Raw genomic sequence first — 21,700 nt, forward strand, 5'->3', positions numbered from 1 at the left:
GCTGCGGGGGTGCGGGGGGACATTAAACCCCCCCCCTCCCCTTTTAACTTAACAGTCTAAAAATAAAACGGAAGGGTTTTGATGCATTAACGGTGACAGAAATGATACTGCATTTTCCTGGGAGAGTATCCATGTTCCTGCTGTGATATCTGTCTCTAGAATAATATGACCAATGGTTTACCTTAGGGAATGATAGTTACCTAACTGCAGGTTTACAGGGTAGCAACACGGCAACCATCTCCAAGGATTTGCAGGTAATGGCTCCAGATTAGGCAAATCTAAACACATCATCAGAGTGGAGGTGACCAAGAAGGTAACTACAAGTGTCTTGCTAAATGAAGTCTCTCATCTAACACAGCACTTGGCAAAACGGTAGCTTCTAAAGGTTATTTCCTGTATCACACCTTCACTGCTACTGCTGGGAATGCATCACATCCTGGTTTAGTACAGCTATCCACAGAAGAACTGAGATTATACCCCATAAACCACACCAGCCCCATGAACTACACTTGCAATCTTAAATGTAGATTACTCTTTTTGCTGGTCCTTGGTACATTATGCAAACTGTAACTTGCAGGATTAAGCAGTAGGGATTTGCACTTGAATTGGTTGATCTGTGAACTTGGCATCAAGTGTTTGTTTCTGCAAATCATATCCCTTTATATAAAATTGATTATATGTCCAAACTGTTGTGTAAAACCTCTAAAAACAGAATCTAAACTAACATTCTTTTCTGCTACAGGTTTCTTTACCAGGGCTCTACCAAATTTCCCCATAGAACCTAAGTTTAGATGTTTCAAGATTAGCTTGCATGATCAAGCTTACTACTCCACATTGGACACATGGTTAATATGTATCAAATATTTTGAATGCTAAGGAAGCTTTGACAATCTCAGTCTCCTAAACAAAAATCAGTGTGACATCTCACTATTACAGGAGCCAGACCTCATCATTTTCTTCCTGACACTGCCTTTATCTCCTTCTGTCCTGTTTCCAGCTCCTACCTCCTTGCATGAGCCATGACAGCTGGAAGTTGTTTTGCTGATCCTTAGCTCAGTGAGATGATCCAGAACACGGTGCTCTGGTGCGTGCTCAGCCTATTGAGGGGTCTGCCAGCACCAGCTCAAGGCAGGGGTGGGAGCGTATTGCCAGGAGAAGCAGCTTCCTCTTTGGATGGTGGTGAACTGTGATATTCTTTACTTCATGAAACTGCAGCTTCCCATTCTTAACCACACCACCAAACAATCTGGCTAACATGTCCTGGCTGGCTCCCTGGTATTAGATGTTACAGTAATGTAGCAAGAGTGAGGCAGGAGGTTTCCACAGATCAATTCAACTTGCAAGCTGGTGGATACATGATGGAGACAGGGAAAAGAACTGCTCTTTTGATTAATATACCCTTTTAAGAAGTTCAGAAGACTACTGCTGATAAATTATGCTGCATCGTGCCTTTTGCTAGTTGTGAGAATTACCAACATGTAGCTAAGATGAACAAAAAAGCCAGAACAGATTTACTTCTGGCTTCAGTATTTTCAGACTTACTAATTTTGGTGTCTACAGTCTGCCTATAACAGTATAATCTAACTTTCCAAGTCATTGTAGAAGAACAAGCTCAGAAAAGGGAAAAAACAATGGTTTTATTAAAACCAAAAGTATCCAGTGCTTCAGCTCTAACATTTTGCCAATAAGCAATTCACACATATAAAAAACTAATGAACAGTTTCAAGTGTTTACTCTTAAATAATTTTACAACTGATGACAGACAAACAGTTTTCATTCTAAAAGATGTAAACATTTGCTTGTGCAAATCAACCTTTAACATGCTATGGCTTCTTGCATTCATCTCTTGCAACACTTTCAGCATCTAAACCCAGCTTCTGCACCACTTAGTTAACATAATTCTACACTCTAAAAATAAGTTAAAAGTCCCCTCTCATATTAAGATAAAACATTTTATTATTCATAACTGAAAATACTTGGTACCTACTGCAGAACACAACACTGGATGAAGTTTTAAGACTTTTCATTTCTTGAATAAACTGCACATTTGTTTTCCATGTGTTCTAATAATTCTCCAGTGTGTGTGCATATGCATGGATTATATTTTGACATTTACCTACTCAACAAGTAAATTCGCTCCAAATTTATTCCAACAAAAACACAAAACATTGTCTCAAAAGAAATAAGAGCTCATATGAGGTCCATCTTAGTAGTATCACGGGGTGCTACAATACACTTAAAACTAAAAAGTAAAAAATAAAATAACTACTAATACTCAGCATCAAAACACTTCCTTTCATATATTTTAAATTTGTTTTAAATACTTGAGAAATTGTTTTTGAACTTGATACTTAATCTAAATACTGCAAGAACAGTTTTGGGAGATGCAGAATGTTTTTAGAAGCTGAGATAATCAAAACTTGAGATCTAACACAAACATTTGTGTTAGATTATTTACAGATTAACAGATTATTTTTGTTTTATAAGTCAAATTCATTTAGCTGAACTGACTAGCATTTACATAAGTTTCAGTAAATGAAGAAAACCTCAACATGAAACAAATTGCTATTTGTACATCTTCACAACTCATTCATTTTAAAGACATGAAAAATTAAAAATAAAAAGAGCTAGAAAAAGAAATCTTGGTGATTTAGATTTTTCCAAAGGTTAACCAAGTTACCAAGAACCCATTCAGCCATCACATTTGATCTTATAAGTCTACTGGCTTTGCAGTTGGTAGCAGTTTTATTTCAGATATTGGATTCCTTGGAGAGCCTCTATAACGAACTCTTTCTTTTCCTGAAGCACTTCTTGTGATCACAGATTTTTCTGGGGCAGCACCTGGAATATTTATATTCGCATTAACTTTCAAACTGGATTTAACCATTTCATGATTGGTTAGATCTTCTAGAACAGACTTTGATGGATGAACAGTTGCTTTTTGTTCATGGATTCCAACAGTTCCAACAGAAACATCAGGCTTATCTGATGGATTTAATGGCCTGCAACATGATTTGGATGTCAAGTCTAGCTGCTTTTGAACTGCAGACACTTGGTCACGTGTGCTTTCACTCCTGCGTGGCAAAAGCATGGGATTCTTTAAGGGTTTTCCTGTGCAGGGGAATAGGGCAGAATCATAGCTCAAAGATTTAACAAGTGGTGAACCAACACCACTTGATTTAACCGTGTGAGAGCTTACAGATTGTCTGTTAGCCTCCAAAAGGGAATTAATTCTTCTTACAGACTGTCTAACTGGAGTACGCTGGAACTTCAGAGGTGGTTTAGTTTTGCTTGCAGAATTTGGATCATTTAATGAAAGCTGGTTGAACCACTGTATGTGGTCAGAAACCTTCCCATGGTCAGAAACAGCCGATATTTGAGTTAAAACTTGATCTGAATTTTCAGCTTTCGAGTACTGGTTGCCCGTTTCATTTTGTGATTTAGGCAACTGTGAAGTAGGCAGCTCTCCTGCCAAAGAAGGTTTAGCAGTACCCTCTTCCAAATTACAGCACTTCACCATACAGTTTTCAGCTGTTTGTGAGTGTATTAATTCTATTTCCTCTTTTCTTTCAGAGAAATCTGGTTTGTGTAAGTCATCTTTTGTTGAACTGTTCTCAGCAGTAAACTTATTTTCCTTGGCTAGTACTTGAGGCATAGGAAGTTCTTTCACTTTTTTTATAGCTGGTTTTGGGACCTGAAGTTCAATCTCAATAGAAGTTTTGAAGTTTCTTTTCTCCAAATCATCAATTTCCTCTTTTTTTGATTGCTGTTTATCAGCAGCAGAAGACTGATTAAATTGGTGCAACAGCTCTCTGGATTTCACATTTGCTAGATTGTCAGAAACTTCTTCCACTAACAATTCTTTCACTGAATTGAGCCCTGAGGGACATGGAGCTGCATTTAATGTTTCAGTTGCTACAGATGAGAGGGATGACTTATCACCTATCAAATCGTGAAGAATGCTCCCAGATGCAGAGAAGGCTTGCTTAACTTTCTGTAATGTTTCTGCAGTTGAATTATTTTCTTCTTCACAAAGCGCAAGTTCCAAGTTGTCTTGTTTGCTTACAGTTGCAGATTTGAATTCATCTGGAGTAACTGGTGGCTTTCTAAATATCAAAACAGATTCTGAAGAGGTGATGCCCTTTTCAGAGTGCCCAGGCAGAATCTGCTCATTCTTGCTGATCACCTGAGAATCCACAACAGCAGGGCTATTCCATGACATTCGCTGAACTACTTCATTGTGACATTTGGGAGTTAGCAAGTTTTCTTCTGACTTGCTTACATTCCTTGAACCTTAAAATAAATACCAGTGTTTAGGAGTAATTTACTGTGATTTTATTAACTATAGACAAAACTCCTACTAAAAATAATTATCAAAGCAGCACTGAATTTAAAGATGCCATTAGGCCCTTAAATTTCAGAAATGTAGAAAAAGGTTATAATATTAAGTGAAATCATGCATCTCCTCTTGTTTAACTATGAGAGCTACTAAAATACACTAGAAACACAAGGTTGTTCTAAACCAATTCTTTTTTTCCCTAGAAGCCATTAATATACAAGTGACTTTTGACTTAGCTAGAACTTACTTTTAATCCAATTGCTTTTATACTTTTATCCATAAAATTGCTTTTGCAAAGTAAAGAAAAGAGTTTTCTCCATCTAATATATTTGGTTAGGCGATTACCTTTCTTAGGGAATTTTTCACTGACATATGGGCTGAAGAGTACATCTCTTTTTGCACATTCAGTTCTGCCTTCCAAACCTTGCTGACTTGCAAGACGCCTTCCAATATTTTCTGATCTACTGCCAGCTGCACATCCTGACACGATATTCTTGAACAAACAGAAAGTGTTAATTGCCTTTATACAAACTGGTAATTAGGAATCTCATTTACAGAGGAAGCTTCAGGAAACCGCTACGCAATCAGTCACAGCAGCCTTTTTTTGGCCCTACTTCCTCTTGCCTTGTTCTCTGCAGACCTAGGTGGGGAGCAGCCTCCCCGCAGTCAGGCAGACCCAATCCCACTGTGAACAGAGTGACTGTGCACAGGCTCTGCCGGCTCAGACACTCACAACAGCGAGACCATTGATCACAAGCCTGGCAGGCTGATCCCAACAAGCAGCAGAGCTCCCACCCAGCCACACGCTCACCTTCCCCATTCCCCAACAGGATGAGGAAGGGAATTGGAAAGATGAAAAGGGACACACACACACCACAGACAAAAAAAACCCAAACCCACACATGATGCAAAGGCCACCACAACAATCAGACCAACTCTCAGCAAATCTTTGAGCAGTGGCTACTTTCCATAAATTATCCCCATCCCAGTTTTACTGGTGAATTTAACATTACATGGCACGGAATTGCTCCTTGGTCAATTCAGGTCAGCTGCTCCCTCCCTCAGCATCTTGCCCCATGCCAGCCAAACACAGTACCAGCTGATCAGTTACTGCTGTGCAAATAAACCTCAAGCTTCTTGTTTTTGATAGCAAGCAGGTTCAAATAACACTGGGACCATTACAAAATACATCCTTTCAGCTCCTGAAAAGCAAGGCCCAAACACTTTGGATTAAAATCTGCAGCCTAACGAGAGGACTGGGTACTTACCATTTCTCTGCTGCTTTTCCCCAAACCAAATCTCAAGCGTAAAGACCTACGAACCATTTCTTTTCTGCTTATCTTTGGAGAAAAACAGCCTGTCTTCCCTGATTCAGCCCTGGAAGGACACAAGGGAAGAAGGGACAAACTCTTTAGGAGGGCAGTGAAAACATCCTGACATTTATTTACAGCTATTGCCTCCAGTTTTACTTATATTGCTTTCTTGCCCACATTTTTTTTAATAAGCACAGAGAGCTATACCAGATCTTATTTTGTTTTGAGCTCAAATTTTGCAACATCAGAAGATCTATTTGCTTTAAGATTACTATACAAATTTACCAAAACAAGTCATTTTTGAGACATATTTGGGTCATTATTCAAAGCGTCTAGACACATCTTTCTAACTTATCTTTAGGTTTTGAGAGTTAATTACCTGTATAGTTTTTTGTTTGCAAGTCTTTTACTTCTTCTATTCCCTGTACTGGACACATGATTTTCACCCATGGTTGAAGGAGATAATGAGGTTTGTGATGACTCAAGACACACACAAGGACTTCCTTCAAACTGAACTACAGGGACAAAATTATATTTATATGAACTTAAAATAGTCGCATTTTTTTTCCAGATAAAGACTTAAGAGTTAATACAATAAAGAACAGGTTTTTAAACAGCTCTTTTTTTTTTTTGCTTATTTTGTAGAGTGTTGGCTTGAAACTACTTTGACTTCCACTTTAAAGTGAAATAAAGCTGTTGCTTGTAGTGTCCATAGAAGTGGCTGGAAAGCAATTAATTACATGCTGCAGATATCACTACCTCAAATAAGTTTCCATACTTATCATCAGGTCAGTTCCTCAAATTTAAGAGCTCAAGAAGAAAAAATTAAACAGTCTCATTATTATTTGCAGTGTGCTTTTTTTTTTACATACCTAGGCACAACAGCTAAAGCAACAATGAAGAAAAAAGTTGCTTTTTTTACTACTGGACATTTTATGAAACACAGGCATCACTGCTATCCTTATAAAATGTCATTGCTTTTGTTTGCTTATCCATAAAAACAAGCAATTCATGGAGAACATGAAAATGTTTTAATAAGAAAAGCACTGTTTTATAACACTCATTTGAGGGAGGAAGAAAAATCAAGCAAAACAGCCAATCTAGAAATACCCTTCCACTCTATCTTCAGCTGGCAGCACATTAAAGGAACCAAACAAAAATAAAACAGGATTTTCAGAATAGCCTGATGGTTGGAAGCACTCTAGTAGAATAAAGTGGTACTAAAGCATTGTCAAACCAAAGTAAAATTTTCTCTAGAGTTTTGAGATGCAGCATCTAGAGAAAAAACAAGAGGTGACAGGACACATAAAGAAGCTTTATAAAAGCAACAGTTACATTATTTCACATAGATCTAAGATCAGGTGTTTAATCATTTAGGAGACAGAAGGCTACAACTTTCAAAAGCTTGGACACATAGGGAGTCTCATGGACTTGTGCACAAAGAAACAGGAGTATAACCTGAGTGATAGATACAGAGAGAAAAAGGTAAAAGGACATCGGGATTGCAAGTATGAGAGATTAACAAAACAGAAAAACAAGAAAGAATTTGGCTTTTGCTCAATCCATGTAACATGAGTCACCACTGAACATAAACATTCACTATTTACCAAGACAGGAAGTAGTGCAAGGAACACTTCAGCCGTGAGCATCAATGACTGTCTAACAAGAACAAACAGCTGCACTCTTAAATTAAAAGCCACCAACAACCACTTCAAGCAGCAAGGAAAAAGTAATGGCACTGTACCTGATGCTGGTGTTGAGCTGCTGTTAAATATGCTACTTGGTAAAAACTCAAAGGCAAAACTGTGCTTAAATGATCGTCTCTTCTTGCTGGACAAGCCCTGAGAGCAATCAGTTGGAAGCTTCCGCTTGGTACTTGGAGTGAGGACCACTGGAGTCCCTGATGAAAGGACTGGAATTAAGAAAATCAAATTTGCAGTAATAGCTTAAAAGTTGGAGAGTTTAGTAGAGTAAACAGTTGTTTTGTGTTTTTGTTAACTCTGAAAAAAACTTGTTGCAAAAGCTTAGCCAAAGTGCATGCATTTTCAACAGGAAAGCAATCAACACAGCTTCAGGTTTGATTTTTTATTTTGTTGGGATTTTTGCAAGTTTAGAGCACCAGAAAGGAAAATCCAAACCCACACATCAGTAAAACAATATAGGTATTAGGAGCAAGTAAATGTAGAGTTATCTTCTGTAGGTTTTAGAGACAGCAAGTGTGAAAGAATTTTAGTCCTTGCAGATTCATTCCAAAGACGATAAAATGCTGCACTACTGCTCTGAAGCCTTAGTGGTTCATTAGCTAAAAAGCACAGTTTGGTTGGGTAATCCCCACAGAGCTAAACTACACAGCCCACTACTGCAGTGATTGTAGCTGCTCCAAGAGCTACAGTAAATGCAGTATCCTCAATAAATATGTATCTATATTCCATTTTAAACAATTTAAATTTTATCTCTTACCTTCAACTAAGTTCTAATTCTTTAGTTTAAAAAAATGTTGAATATAGTTAACAAATCCAGAAGATACTGCATGGGCTGTACTCAATACAAACACACCAATACCTACCGCTTCTGTCTTGTTGAGGTGTAGTGGAGGGTGTTCTGTTAGATTTAAATTTATTCAATGCTCCACTAACAATATCTGAAATGTAAGACACACCGAGCAATCAAATTTAAATCTGAAGCTTGTCTTGCTCTGTTTTCAACTCGAGTTTAACTTGTATTTTTTTTTAAGGGAGAAAGAAAGCAATCAGTTTAAATGGTTGTTTATGTACAGAAGAGCATAACCCAGATCTTCCCACCAACATAGTTTTTATTGCTTTCACAATAGCTGAAAATCTATTTTCCTTAAAATAAAAAATGTTTTAAAAAACCAAGCAAAAAAACCCCAACAAACAAACAGAGCAGAGAAGTACAAAAAAACCACATCATGGCTAAATGCAATCATACAGCCTCAATTTCAACTACTGTCAGGTTTAATACTCCAGGCACATGAGCTAAATCAATACCTATGTTTTTATAGCAATACGTAAAAGATCCCTTTGCAGTGGATTTGAATGAATTCAAACACACATGTTCCATAGTATTTCCTCTCAGAATGTACAGAACTGAGATGTACCATTTGATTGTACATATCTGGCAAAAACCCCAACTCAACCCTGCTGAAAACTGAAAAAACCTCACCCAAAATCCCAGATCCATGATTCCAGAACACACAGTATCCAGTAATATCCAATTCAGATTTACACTTCAAAACACAAATTAGCTACTCTAATTCAAAACACACTTACCATTTGCATCCCTGCTTTCTCATGACCTGACTTCTCAAAGTAGATATTAAAGTACCATTTCAAAATTAGCAACAACAACAAACAAATAAACCATTTAGCCTTCTGCAACAGGATCTGAAGTTGACTCAACAAAAACACAGAATATTAATTTGGCTACACAAATCCAAAATAGCTTCTTTAGCAGACAACAGACTAGAAAGCTCTGAGTAAATATATAATACTGTGATTACTGAAGTCTTATATAGGTTTTGCCAATCAAATCCAACGAGGTTGCAAGACATCTGTTCTGCTTGTGGAAGAAGCAAGTTCTTAGGATCAGACTACCTGAAGTCTCAATTCTGGTTTTGAAAGTTTCACACAACATACCTACCCCCAACACTTCGGTGCCTCCTCCTCTTGCATTCACTGGGAGATTCATTTTCACTGTCCTCCTGGCCCCACAGTGAGGGAGTAGATTGAAAGACATCAACGCCTAACATTGAAGGAATCTTTTCCAAAATAAATTCTGGTACTTGGCCTGGAACAGTTGAGAAGTATTTTTTTAATTCTTAGAAGTTGAAAAGAAAAGCTGTACACAGGTTGGTGCATTGAGACACATTGATAAGCATTTATCATCTTACCGATTTCTGCCGCGTGCTCAATAAGTGTTTCCACGACAGCAGCTTGCAAGCGAATTTTTTTTTCTGTACTCATAGACATCTTTTCATTTTCGTTCGAGTGCAAGAGGTTGGGAGCAAAAATCACTGCCAGATTACTGCTATCCATTCTGTTTTCACTGGATCTTAACAAGAAAAGGCTTTTTTAAATTCAAATTATCAGAATATAAGCAGTGGAGAAAGAAAAGGCCAAATAAGATGGATACAGTTAAAAAAATAAAAACGGACTCATTCACTGGAGTGCTTACATAAGATTAATGTATAGCTGTATGCATTCCAGGCCAGATAATTGCACAACTATGTTACTGAAATCACAAGTTATTGATCCCCTCAGTTTTTGGGGAATGCAAGGTATCAAATTATGGTAATTCTGCTGAACAAAGCTTGAACAAAGTCAAGTCTCCAGTTAATTAAGTTTTCATAAAGAAAACCTTGGCTTTATGGAATAAAAGACTATGACTAAATTTAGCTAAGTTTAAAATGGCAATCCACTCACAGCACTTGTCTGGACAGAGAAGTGGTTAAGGGAATTCAGAGCTGTTTACAAGCATGCCCTCTACACTGACCTTAAGGACACAGTTCTCAGAAAGTTGAAGAAGTATCTCAAAGCTGCAATTGTTCTGTCAGCCATCAAACAGGACAGCAACACAGTTGCAGTTTTCTTCTCATTTCCAAGCTGCTGAGCTTTGAATAGGCCTTCCTGAAGGTGAGGTGGAAGGATGGGTTCTGGCAGCTCTCTAAAGAACTGTTTGAGAAGCCCTGCAACATCACATGGCAGTGCAGCTGAGAGGCAGTTTTCACCTTGATCCAGTTTACTCTGAAATTTTTCATAAGAAACACAATTTAAAGCCTTCAGCATATTGTCAGAGTTCTAAATTTAGGCAGTAATGCTCTAGCCCATGTCACAACAGACAGTCATATCTTTCCCATGGTTGGTTTCAGCCTTGTCATGTTTTACCCAACTACATTATCTACAGTGAGACACAGGCAAGGATGTCAGACTGTGTATGTTGATTTAAAGGTTTCCCATCTTCACCCAGAGAACATTGCTAAACAAATATCCTAAAAAATCCAGTGTGCACAACTGCTAATGAGTTTGTTCAGTCCCAAATTATTCTCATCACGGGGAAGGCAAAATATTTAAAAGAAAAAATAAAGGGGAGGCCTGCCAGCTCCTGGACTAGATCTCCTACCATTTCTAAAGCAGGCAATGTTACCAATCTACTTTCAGTATTAAAACTTGAATATGACTGAAAAGAGTCCAAAATTTAAAACATGCTCAAGTGAAATACAACTTATCAAGAAAAAAAAAGAGCAGCTTTAGAGAATACCTTTAAGGCTTTTAATCGAACAAGAGATCCAGACTTTCTGAAGAGCCCCTCAGTATGAACATATTCTTCCAAATATTCACATGTATCAACGAGAAAGCTGAGAAGAAGAACAGAAACATAGTTCTGATGCTCAGAATAAAGCTTGGGGTTTTTCCACAAAAAGCATTTCACCATTTTTCATAAAACTTCATGCATAGAATAGTTTCCCCCAGTGACAAGAGTATAAGGAAATAAAACTTTGTAAGAGCTCTGAATTCCCTATCTAACTTCTGCATCCCTCCTTTTCTACCTGGAACTATTCTTATAACCCCCAGCAGCTCTAGCAGGCATGGAATAAATAATTGCATTCCTTCTTCTAAGAAGGATTCAATACCATAAAGAGAGCAAAGTAAGCACAAAATCTAAAAATACATACTTAATTTACCTTGGAATATAACCATATTCTGGCACAAGTGATTGTGGCAATGCATGAAAAGATAGTCCAAAGATTTTACCCTGAAATACAAAATTCAAATCATGTCATTTGAAAGTTGATATAATTATCAACTACATCTTACAAAGAAGCACACATTTCACAAGTGGTCATAAGGGTAGTTAAGACAAAAAAAACCAAAGTCTTTCAGATAAGACAGATAAGAGGTATTGTCTATAAAATCACTGTTGTCTCCAGAGATCTAAAACTACACTGATTCTAGGTACAGGTAACACCCTAGATGATTGTGAAAGAGCAGAAAGCTCTTCTGCAGTATGTTTTAACTAACCTCTTGTGAAAGAAGAAGTGTTCCTTATAGGACTCATGAATCAGCAAGGATATTAACCAGATTGTTTGGAATCTCACCTTAGTTTTTCAAATTGACTATATCCCATTTTTCTTAAAAATCAGCACAAGACAATTGAAATAACTTTTTTTAAAAAAAATTTTCTTCATCTCAGACACTCAAGATTGCTCTTTTGGGAAGGATTAAACTCAACAGAATAATCTAGACAACTGTTCTGAACCTCATAGTTAGCATTTGTTCTTTAAAAAAAGTGATGTCTACTGCCTTATAGTTTGACATTAGAGTATGTTACATATTAGAAAACAAGTAAATCTCATCAGTCATTACTACTGATGTCCACCTATGGCATCAACAACTTCCACTTCATTTTTTTAGATTCGTGTTTACAGAACATGCCAGCCAGTCCCTCTCCCAACCAGAAGAGGACTGGGATAATGCTCAACTTGTTCTCAGAGCTGAATGCAAACTCTTTGTCATTCACAGCTGAAATTCAACGTGTTGTCCATGTCAGGAAAAGAGTTAATCAGTAACTGCCCATTAGACCCAATCTAATCTGTCCTGCAGAAAACAAACATAACGCAATCAGGAAAGAGAAGCAACACATCTGTCACTGTGTTCCAGGTTGCTACTAAAACCACAAAAAGAACATTAACTCCAAGAGAGAACGTTTTTTCTGTATGTACAAGATTATATACTAGAAAATTCCAGTGGTTTGGAACTCAACGTTTAAAATTCCTAACTGCTATGCTTCCTAACTCACTTACCTAGGTTTTGTTTGAAGTATCAGAAATAGTGATTTAATCTATCGTTAATAAATAATAAAGCTAATAAAATTATGTGTTTCCTCATAACAGAAATAAAACATCCTTCCGCAAAACAAATATTATTCTGTGGCCTTTCCTACCCTGCTCAATAGTTATGTACATTTTCTTCCTTGCATACAATTTAAGCACTACAGACAGCAACACAGACATCTTTTATCAAGACATACACATATTGTTCACAGTTCTTATTATCTTCCCTTCAAATGGAAAAGTCTAGAATCATATTATTATGGATATATTAACATTTGATATTGACAAGGGGAAGAAAACAATTTCTAACTTTACTCTTGCTTTCTCCCTTTTCAAACAACCCAGCTCAAGCACAGCTTCCCAATTTCTTTAGTTTGTATTGACCAAGATGACGGCAGCATTGTGTAATGTCTCCTCAGCCTTACAGAAAGCTCAGTCTGAGGATGTTCAGCTCTGTGCCATACCAGTTACACAGAGATCTTGTTTAGGACCTGACCGTGGTCCACACTTTATAAATTAAAGAGTCTACCAGAAGATCAGTGCTCTGAAATGGACCTCAGTGGTGGCATCCATTATAATATTTCAGTTTTAATTAAGAGTCCTGAAACAGAAAACACTTCTTTCCTTCACCAAATTCACAATAGGTATTTAAGGTAATAGGAGAAATTTCACTCCTAGACCACTGGCAAATCAAGGCAAGAGCTGTCTGTGCCAAAATACTTAGACATTTGCATGGTTTCTTAGTATAAGGATACTAAGAAACCATGCAAATAAATAAAGCCCGTCAAAAAAACCTCTAAATGTAAGAAACCAAGGAAAATACACACAGCTTTTAGAAACAACACCGTAGCTATATTCCAAGAAATAATACAATTACTGAGATTTGAATTCCGTGGTGAGTGACATCACTCACAGCGAAGCATAAAAAGCCCTTGCACGGACCGGAGGCGAGCGTGCGTGTTTCAGTGGCCAGCAAGCCCACGGACAAAAGAGGAACAGCTCCTTCGCCATCTGGCCTGCCCGACAGCACGCGAGTCCCGAACTGCCGGGGCGGGGGCATCACGCCACGGAGCCATTCCCTTCCGGAATCAGAACACGGCTACAGAATGGCCCCCGGAGCACTCGCACGCTGAAGGAAAGCGGACAAAAGCTCTTTTCCTCATTACAGGAAGTGATGCCCTGTTAGGGGCTGGCAGGAGCCGCTGCATTACAGGAACGGCCCTGCCGGCGGAACCAGCGCTCCCGGCACAGGAGCAGCCCCTGGACCCGTGTGCGCTCAGGCTCTGCCCGGCCCGGGAAGCGGAGCCCTCCGAGCTCCCCCGCCCCGCTCACCTCCGCTGCCGCCGCTGCTCCCGGCGCCTTGGCCGCCGCCAGGCAGCTCCCGCTCTTCACCTTGATCCCGTACGAAGCCCGGAGCTCCTCCAGCACCGCCAGCCGCACCAGCCTCCGCCTCTGCTCCGCCATCCCCGCACCCTCTGTCCCCCGGCCCCGCCGCCCCTCAGACCCCGCCGGGCGCCATCGCGGCCCCGCTCACCGCCCGGCTCAAACCGAGCGCGCGGCCCCGCCCGCGTCTCTGATTGGGCCGTTGGCCGTTCGAAATCAGGCCCCGGCCGCCCAACGGCCCGCGGGGCTGCCCCGCCGCGCCTGCCCCGTGCGCCGCCTCCTGGCCCGCCCAGCCAAGGCCCGCGGGCGATCGCGCTGGCTGCCTAAGGGCCAGGAGGGGTGCAGCAGTGGAAACGCCCTCGTCCCTGAGTCCCCACACCGCCCTCGTCCTTGAGTCGCCACACCGCCCTCGTCCCTGAGTCCCCACACCGCCCTCGTCCCTGAATCGCCACACCGCCCTCGTCCCTGAATCGCCACACCGCCCTCGTCCCTGAGTCCCCACACCGCCCTCGTCCCTGAATCGCCACACCGCCCTCGTCCCTGAGTCCCCACACCGCCCTCGTCCCTGGGTCCCTGAGTCCCCACACCGCCCTCGTCCCTGAATCGCCACACCGCCCTCATCCCTGAGTCCTCACGTCTCTATCGTCCTTCCATCCCATATCCCCTCAGTCCTTCTATCCCATACGCCCTCATCCCCCACAAGTGCCCGCACCTCGCCCCCACAAGTGTGGGGCCAGCGGTGCCAAGTATTAGGGATTGTTCCGTTGGTTGGTTACTTAGGAACAAGTGTCTCTTTCTCCGAAAATAAGTTTCGAAAATAAACAGCTGCCGACCGCAGCTTTCCGGGTAAACTGGACTCTTCCACCGTACCTGATGGCCGGGGAATGTCGGGTATCGGTGTAGAAAAAATGTTCTTCGCATCTGCTTCTGTCACTGACGCTGCTTTCCCCTGCATTATCTGGGCTCTGTGCAGGTCTGCCCGCGGTGATCCATTTATTTCCATAATTTTCTGCTGACAAAGCCATACTCGGCAATTTAAGAGGCACTCGAACCATTAGCACAAGGTTTGGCATGTACTTTCTAAATTTGGGTTCCCTTGCCCCTTCTGTACAGTGAACTCAGACACCTCCTGCAGCGGGAGTCATTTTGGGCTTTGCACTCTGTCGATATAGGAAGAACTGCTTCCTTTTTTCCTTGTGTTTTTGGGGTTTTTTTTTTGGGGGGGGGGGGTTTGGTGGGGTTTTTTTTGTTGGTTTGCTTTGGGTTGGTTTTTTTGTTTTGTTTTGTTTTGTTTTGTTGTTTTTTTGTTTTGGTTTGGTTTTTTTGGGTGGATGCTGTGGGTTTTTTGGTTGTTTGTTTTTGTTTTATATGTGGGTTGTTTGTTTGTTGATTTTTTCTTCTTCTGAAGTAACTCTTCAAGTGCCCAAAACACTACAGTTTATCAATTACAGTTAATTACAGTTAATCAAATGTAGTCTTTCTGTGTATTCAGAAAAAAGCACTGTACCAAAAATGTTTCCATTTCCAAAGAAAACTTTTCAAGTTTTCTGTTACTAGTTCTAAAGCAAGTCTTACTTCACTGAGAGAAATCACTAAGATTAGCACAAAGCTTAGACACAGAATGATAAACTTGTTACAGTGCGCTGAACACTTAAGGACACAAAAGCTAGAGAATAAAAAGAGAATAGATAGAACTTTTCCAAATGCCAGCAAAATGTAAACAGAAAAAAACCCTCTAACAAATATATAGGAGAAGGACAGCAGCAGTAATAAAAAGCAGATTAGATACAATTTTTCTTAATTTTCTTCTAAATCTTACTTGATTATGGATGTCAAAATCGTGTCATTGTACAAAAGTAATCTTTCTCTAAATTTGGTTTTAGTGACCCTTGCCATAAGTAATGTTATCTGTCCTGGCATTGAAATATCCTGGCATTGAACTGGCATGAAAATACAAAGTGTCAACCTTAAAATATCACTAAATTTCTCTAAATATGAGAAAAAGAAAAGTAAAGGAATCAAGTAAATAGCCACCATAAAATTTAATTTAAACAATTTCTAGTCCAACTTAGTTTTTTGTAGTAATGATGAGTTACACAAGAGGGAGCTGTGACTGGATAAATATATCAGAACTTTTCATACTGAAAATTTTCTGATCAATATTCATTTAAGAAGAAGCACGTTATGATAGTATGTATTGGAATTTTTTTTACTCAAAAACTTGTGTGTCCTTTTTTTACCTTTTGCAGGAGATATTTAAAGTGACAGTATGATCCAAATTTTGTCAACAGCATTTGTCAAATATTTTAATATTTTTTAGGTAACTATTTTAGCATGTTTCTGGGGTTTTTTTGCAGGTAGAGACTGGAGCAGGCAAAATTACTTTGCAAGTAAGAACTATAGTTTTGCAGCCAGTTGTAGCTTCCCAACTCAAATCTATTACACACGTTTGAAATTGAGTTAGGAAAAATAAACAGCTATTTGGTATTGTCCTGGGATGACCTTATGATGCTTGCATGCCCAATTGTCTGTTCTGCTTATGCTGGATATTGAATTGAGTGCTTTTAAAACTAGATCTGAGAGCAAAGGGGGGGAGGAGAAGGGGTGGAATGTCTGAGGTGATTGGCATTGGTTCTGTCAGACACTGGGGATGTTTCTAGCAGCTCCTCACAGAAACCTTCATTGTAGCCCCCCTGCTGCCAGAACCTTGCCATGCAAACCCATTAGAGGTTTCTTCTCTGAAGAGAAATGATCCATGGAAGCAATCATGCTGAGGATGCAGTACTGAGACAAGACATTCATCTGAAGAGCTGTGGTTCTAGAGTTTAATGGTTAATAAAACTTCCTTGGGAGGAAATAAAAGCTCCAGACTGGTATAATTCTGCATGTGGAAAGGAAATGAAAATTAGCCTTATATTACTCCACATTTATAGAGTACTTGAGATCAGAAGTGCTTCAAAAGCTATGTATAGGGCTCAGCTCACCTTTGTACTTGCAACTGAGCAAGTTGCAAGTACAAAGGCATTGACTTGGGCAGATCCTGAGGCACAAGTTACATGAAACACTAAACATGTCATGTATCACAAACTTGTCACAAGCTTTCCAGAAGGATATGGTGCCTTATCTGTTTATTTACTTATTTATGGCCCCACGTAAATTTTCACATATTGTCATAGAGTTTAAAGAAATCACTTATATTCCATAGTGTGACCATGTTGTATATCACAATCCAGCAATTTATGTACTAAGGGTAACAACTGATTGTTTGACATTTTTTCTAATGGGAGAATAATGTGTGTTTGATTCTTTTTGGCACAAAAAGTGAACATTGCATTCCTTGGAAAAGTCTGTAACTGTTATGAAATTGGATAAAAGATGGACTTAAATCTCTCCTCAAGCTGATAATAAAGCAAGAATCTGAAACTCCATTTTGTAGTCTACCCAGTCCTATAGACTTACTTTGAGGAAACTTGTCAGATCATTACTGGAGCAAGGTTTAGAATAAAGAACTAATTTCTGGTCTTTCTAGTTTCTTTTCTAATTTCAGACAACGTTTGATATGAGGTAAAATAAAAGAAAAAAGCCTCTTCTTCTGGCATATTGTTTGGCTAGGTTCATATTTTAGGTGCCTCAAGAACACAAAAATCAAAGAATGGAAAGTTAAGATATTCTAGTCCTGGGTGGGAGGGGAGGGGGAGTTTAGGGTTGCTCTTTTGGACTTGTGTCTGCAGTGGGATGTCAGGTGGAATGCGGCTGCCCAAGTATTCTATGGAGCACTCAATGCTTTAGCCAGGTACATCATAGCACGTCTGAAGTAGGAGCTGTGCTGAAGCCTTTGGAAGTTTAACTCTCAGCCCAAACTTGATGTTTTTTCTCTTCTGACTTTTGCTCTCTCCCTTTTAATCGGTGTGGGAAGGAGAGATGGTAAAGCAACCAGCATATGGGAAATTAAAATGAGAACAAAAGTCTGTCCAAATTATGCAACAAGGATAATTATGCTATAAAATTGCTCTTCAAATGTGGCTGTCATTGAGAGGTATTAAGATTTCAACTGTTATTTTCTTGATGAAGACTTAATTTCTTGCATAAAAAGGTTTTTAAGCTTGAAGCAATGCCTACACAATTAATGTCCTTTGGTTTTTTGAGAGTTTGAAGGGTGCTAAAGGATTAAAATGTTACAGGAGCATTGTTCATCACTATGTATCAGTAGTATCAAAGCACTGTCACAATAGCCTTAGAATTCTAACAAATTACAAATGTAATGTATCACTAGGTAGAATGATCACTAGATCATTTTGCAATGGGATGTGTGTAGTTTTAGGAACCCATGGCTCTGCAGCCTCCCATGCTGACCCACAAGTATGTGGCTGCATTGTGTGAGTCTGCAGGCTTTGGAAACTGCACTTCCCAGTTAAGTGTTGTTCAGTAGTTACTCTTTTCTTTATTACATCTCATTATATATTCTTCTAGCCTTATTACCTAAATATTACATTATTTTAACTGTGTTATCTCTCTCTTCACCTTAGACAAATGATAACCAAATGTTTTAATGTAACATAGTCAGCAATCGCTCCAAAATAAACTTGAAATTTCATGTATGAAAATTGTTTCTTTTAAAATATTAGACTTGTCTGCTCATCTATTACTTTCAATTATTACTGAAAAAGGCAAAATACATTAAGAATGAGAGTGCAACAACTCAAAAGAAAAAAGAACAGAAAAGCTTAATGAGACAGATAATGAAACATGCAAATAGAACCTACTGCTGTATACTTAAATTTCCTCCTTGTGATCTCTGGAATTGCACAGGTTTTATCATGACATTTCCAAATATTTCAAATTTTCAAATTGCCATGCTGGACTTTTTCAACATCTTTACTGTACTAAGAAAAGCAGTTCTAATTATATATATATAGCTATTTTTATATATGTTATTTTAAAATTTATCTTATTTTTAGCTACTTACTTTCCCTCTAAAAATACACGTAATATCAGCACTCAGCTAGGAAATACAGAAACTTTTTTTTTTTTTTGTCTCATGACTACTGATCAGTTTAGATTCTTACTGCATGGAAAACAATTACCTGCCTTCCACTTGCAGGCATTCATGCTGATGTCAAGATGTGTCAAGATCTTTTGCTGTGCCACCTCCAGTGAAAGGCTGTCAAGGTGAAAACACTACGTGTCATCCTAGCTTCCCACGCCACATCCAATTTTAATTTACTCTTAAGTTGCCACAGTATCTTGCGATACTGTATTCTATCAAGTGAAATGTTTATAATCCATATTTCCTTCAAAAATAAAAAATAGTAAGAAAGGAATACAACCAAATAATGAAATACTGCACTTTTCAGATGGTGGTATTTTTTTTGGGCAGAAGGAAGCAGAGAAAAGGAAAGTGAGACCTTTCCAACAGAAACAGGCTATGAATTGCAAATGCTCTTGGAAGAAATTTTGCCAGGAATGGAAGACTGGCATCCACCAGCTCCAGTGTCACAGCTGTAGGACTGCTGCAGGAATTTTTCTTTTACCAGTCAGATATTTATTTAAATAACCTCCACTGTGTAATCCTCAGAGAAGCAAAACTTCCCCTGTTCATGTTCATGGTTTAGCCCCAGTCAGCAACAAAGTACCACACAGCCACTGGCTCACTTCCCCTTCCCCCTCCTGATGGAATGGGGAGGAGAATCAGGAAAGAGAAGAGAATAGAACTCATGGGTTGAGTTAAGAACAGTTTATTGATTGAAACAAAAGAATAATAATAATAGTAATAATAACAATAATAATAATGATGATGATGGCAAATGAGAGGGAGATAAAACACAAGAAAGACAAGTGCTGACAATACAATCTCTTACCACATGTTGACCAATGCCCAGCCCATTCCTGAACTACAACTGTCCCTGTTCCAGGTAACTCTCTCCAGCTCATATATTGGGCATAGCTTTTTACATTATAGTATATCTCTCTGGGCAGTTTGGTCAGCTGTCCTAGCTGTGCTCCCTCCCAACTTTTGTGTGCCTCTCACTGGCAGAAGATAAGACGCTGAAAAGTCCAGAATCACAGAATATGCTGAGTTGGAAGGGACCCACAGGGGACATCAAGTCCAACTCCTGTCCCTGCACAGCACCATCCCCAGGAGTCACACCATGTGCCTGATAGTATTGTTGTCTGTCAGGCTCAGAGCTGTGACCACTTCCCTGGGGAGCCTGTTCCAGTGACCAGCCATCCTCTGGGTAAAGAACCTTTCCCTAATATCCAACCTAAACTTTCCCTGACACAGTGTCAGGCCATTCCCTTGGGTCTCATCACTGGTCACCAGAAAGAAGAGACCAGTGCCTTCCTCTCCTCTAACCCTCACGAAGAAGTTGCAGACTGTGATGAGGTCCCCTCTCAGGGATCCTCTCCAGGCTGAACAGAGCAAGTGACCTGAGCCACACCGCTGTCCCTGAAGGCCCTGCACCATCTTTGCAGACCTCCCCTGGATGCTCTCTGATAGCTTAATGTCTTTCTTATATTGCAGTGACCAAATCTGCAGATCGGAATCAGGATGAGGCTGCACCAGTGCAGAGCAGAGTGGGAAGTCTTTGACTTAGGGCAAGTATGAATTAGCAACAAACAAAATGTCAGTGTTTTATTTGCATCATTCTCCTATTGAGTACAAAACACAGCACTGCATCAGCTACTGAGAAGAAAATGAGCTCTGCCCCAGCCGAAACCAGGACAAGAGAAAGAAAAGGTGTCAGCATATTACTGCATAAGCATACTATTTCTTCTGTCTGACTTCAATAATTCATAAGCATACAAATACTCAAGTTAGAATTAAAACATACAGATAAGAAAAACTCAACAATGGTGAAATGTGAAGAAATTATCGTTAGAAGTTTCTACATTCATTTAGTTATAGCTTTATGAGAAATTTTCATGTAGTGCCAGACGTACTTAACTCTGTCCATTGATTGCACAAAAATATCTGTTTAAAAGCCTACAAAGTTCAGACAATTCCTATGTTGATTATCTTAGCTGCAGAAAAACCACCACCCCTGAAGCTGACTTCCTGCTTGAGAAAACATAAACTAATTGCAAAACAAAAGGCACGTTTGGAGAGGTCCTCAGCTTTCAGCAGTTACTGCATTACAGCGTATCTGATGCCAAACAACTTGTGAATGTTTAGCTTGTTCTTTGTTGAAGACAGTCTGGTTGATGTATGCTGCTGATACTGCTGGGTGAGATGATAGAGCATGAAGGAAAACAAGCTGCATCCTTTACTGTCAAACTGTTCAGTTTCAGCTGCTCCAAAGAGTAGGCATTTGGGTAAAGAGTAGGTAGCTGCTTTTTTTCTTTTTTTTTTTTTCCCAGTCAGCTGTCATCTTTACCAAGTCACTTTCCACCTGCTGTTTTTCTGAAAAAATAAAATCCTTCCCACTCTCCTCAAGTCAGTTACTGAGATTCAATTCAAACCCATCATGGCAGGCTAATGTCTGTTACATGACTGACTATGAAAAGAACAACATAAAGAAAGCAACAGGTAATTTGTGGTCCTTAACAGATTTGGTTTATGTGGTTTGGGTTTTTCTTAAACTAAAATAGATTAATTGATTTTTTTTTCATTATCCATTGATCGGAACTCCTAGTTTTCTACTAATTTTTCCAAGATATATTTTTAGAGTATTTAATGTCCAATTTAAACTCAAGTTTTCCCATATTATTATTCATATTTCCCATAATTATTCATAATTAATGAAAACACTTTAGACTTTAAAACCTTAAAAGGACATGTTCAGAAAATGTCTTTGTTATGTTAGTTTCTAAAAG

The 21,700-nt window shown here is 39.2% G+C and overlaps 1 protein-coding gene across 5 annotated transcripts; it reads right to left on the reverse strand.

The window, feature by feature from the left end:
• Nucleotides 1-1,617: 1,617 nt before the first annotated feature.
• Nucleotides 1,618-13,994, reverse strand: ARHGAP11A (Rho GTPase activating protein 11A). Of its 5 annotated transcripts, none has more exons than XM_063398812.1 (12): nt 13,835-13,994; nt 11,354-11,424; nt 10,930-11,026; nt 10,165-10,415; nt 9,563-9,723; nt 9,313-9,459; nt 8,219-8,293; nt 7,397-7,552; nt 6,032-6,167; nt 5,608-5,716; nt 4,685-4,832; nt 1,618-4,293 (listed from the first exon to the last, which is right to left on the reverse strand). In XM_063398812.1, the coding sequence occupies exons 1-12, from the start codon at nt 13,964-13,966 to the stop codon at nt 2,711-2,713; spliced, it is 3,066 nt and encodes a 1,021-aa protein (XP_063254882.1). In that variant the 5' UTR covers nt 13,967-13,994; the 3' UTR covers nt 1,618-2,710. The 5 variants fall into 5 exon arrangements, with proteins under 5 accessions (XP_063254882.1, XP_063254881.1, XP_063254883.1 ...); XM_063398811.1 differs by having other exon boundaries at nt 7,397-7,564; XM_063398813.1 differs by having other exon boundaries at nt 7,397-7,564; nt 13,445-13,973.
• Nucleotides 13,995-21,700: the final 7,706 nt, after the last annotated feature.

Source organism: Prinia subflava, chromosome 5 (assembly GCF_021018805.1).
Source record: "Prinia subflava isolate CZ2003 ecotype Zambia chromosome 5, Cam_Psub_1.2, whole genome shotgun sequence".
Taxonomy (NCBI): domain Eukaryota; kingdom Metazoa; phylum Chordata; class Aves; order Passeriformes; family Cisticolidae; genus Prinia; species Prinia subflava.

Excerpts from the sequence above, each read along its gene's own strand:
- ARHGAP11A (XM_063398811.1), bottom strand. The coding sequence starts at position 13,966 with ATGGCGGAGCAGAGGCGGAGGCTGGTGCGGCTGGCGGTGCTGGAGGAG. Across the intron at positions 7,565-8,218 it reads ACCTCAACAAGACAGAAGCG|TCCTTTCATCAGGGACTCCA; the intron begins GTAGGTATTGGT and ends TCTTAATTCCAG. Across the intron at positions 5,717-6,031 it reads GCAAACAAAAAACTATACAG|GGCTGAATCAGGGAAGACAG; the intron begins GTAATTAACTCT and ends GTGTCCTTCCAG.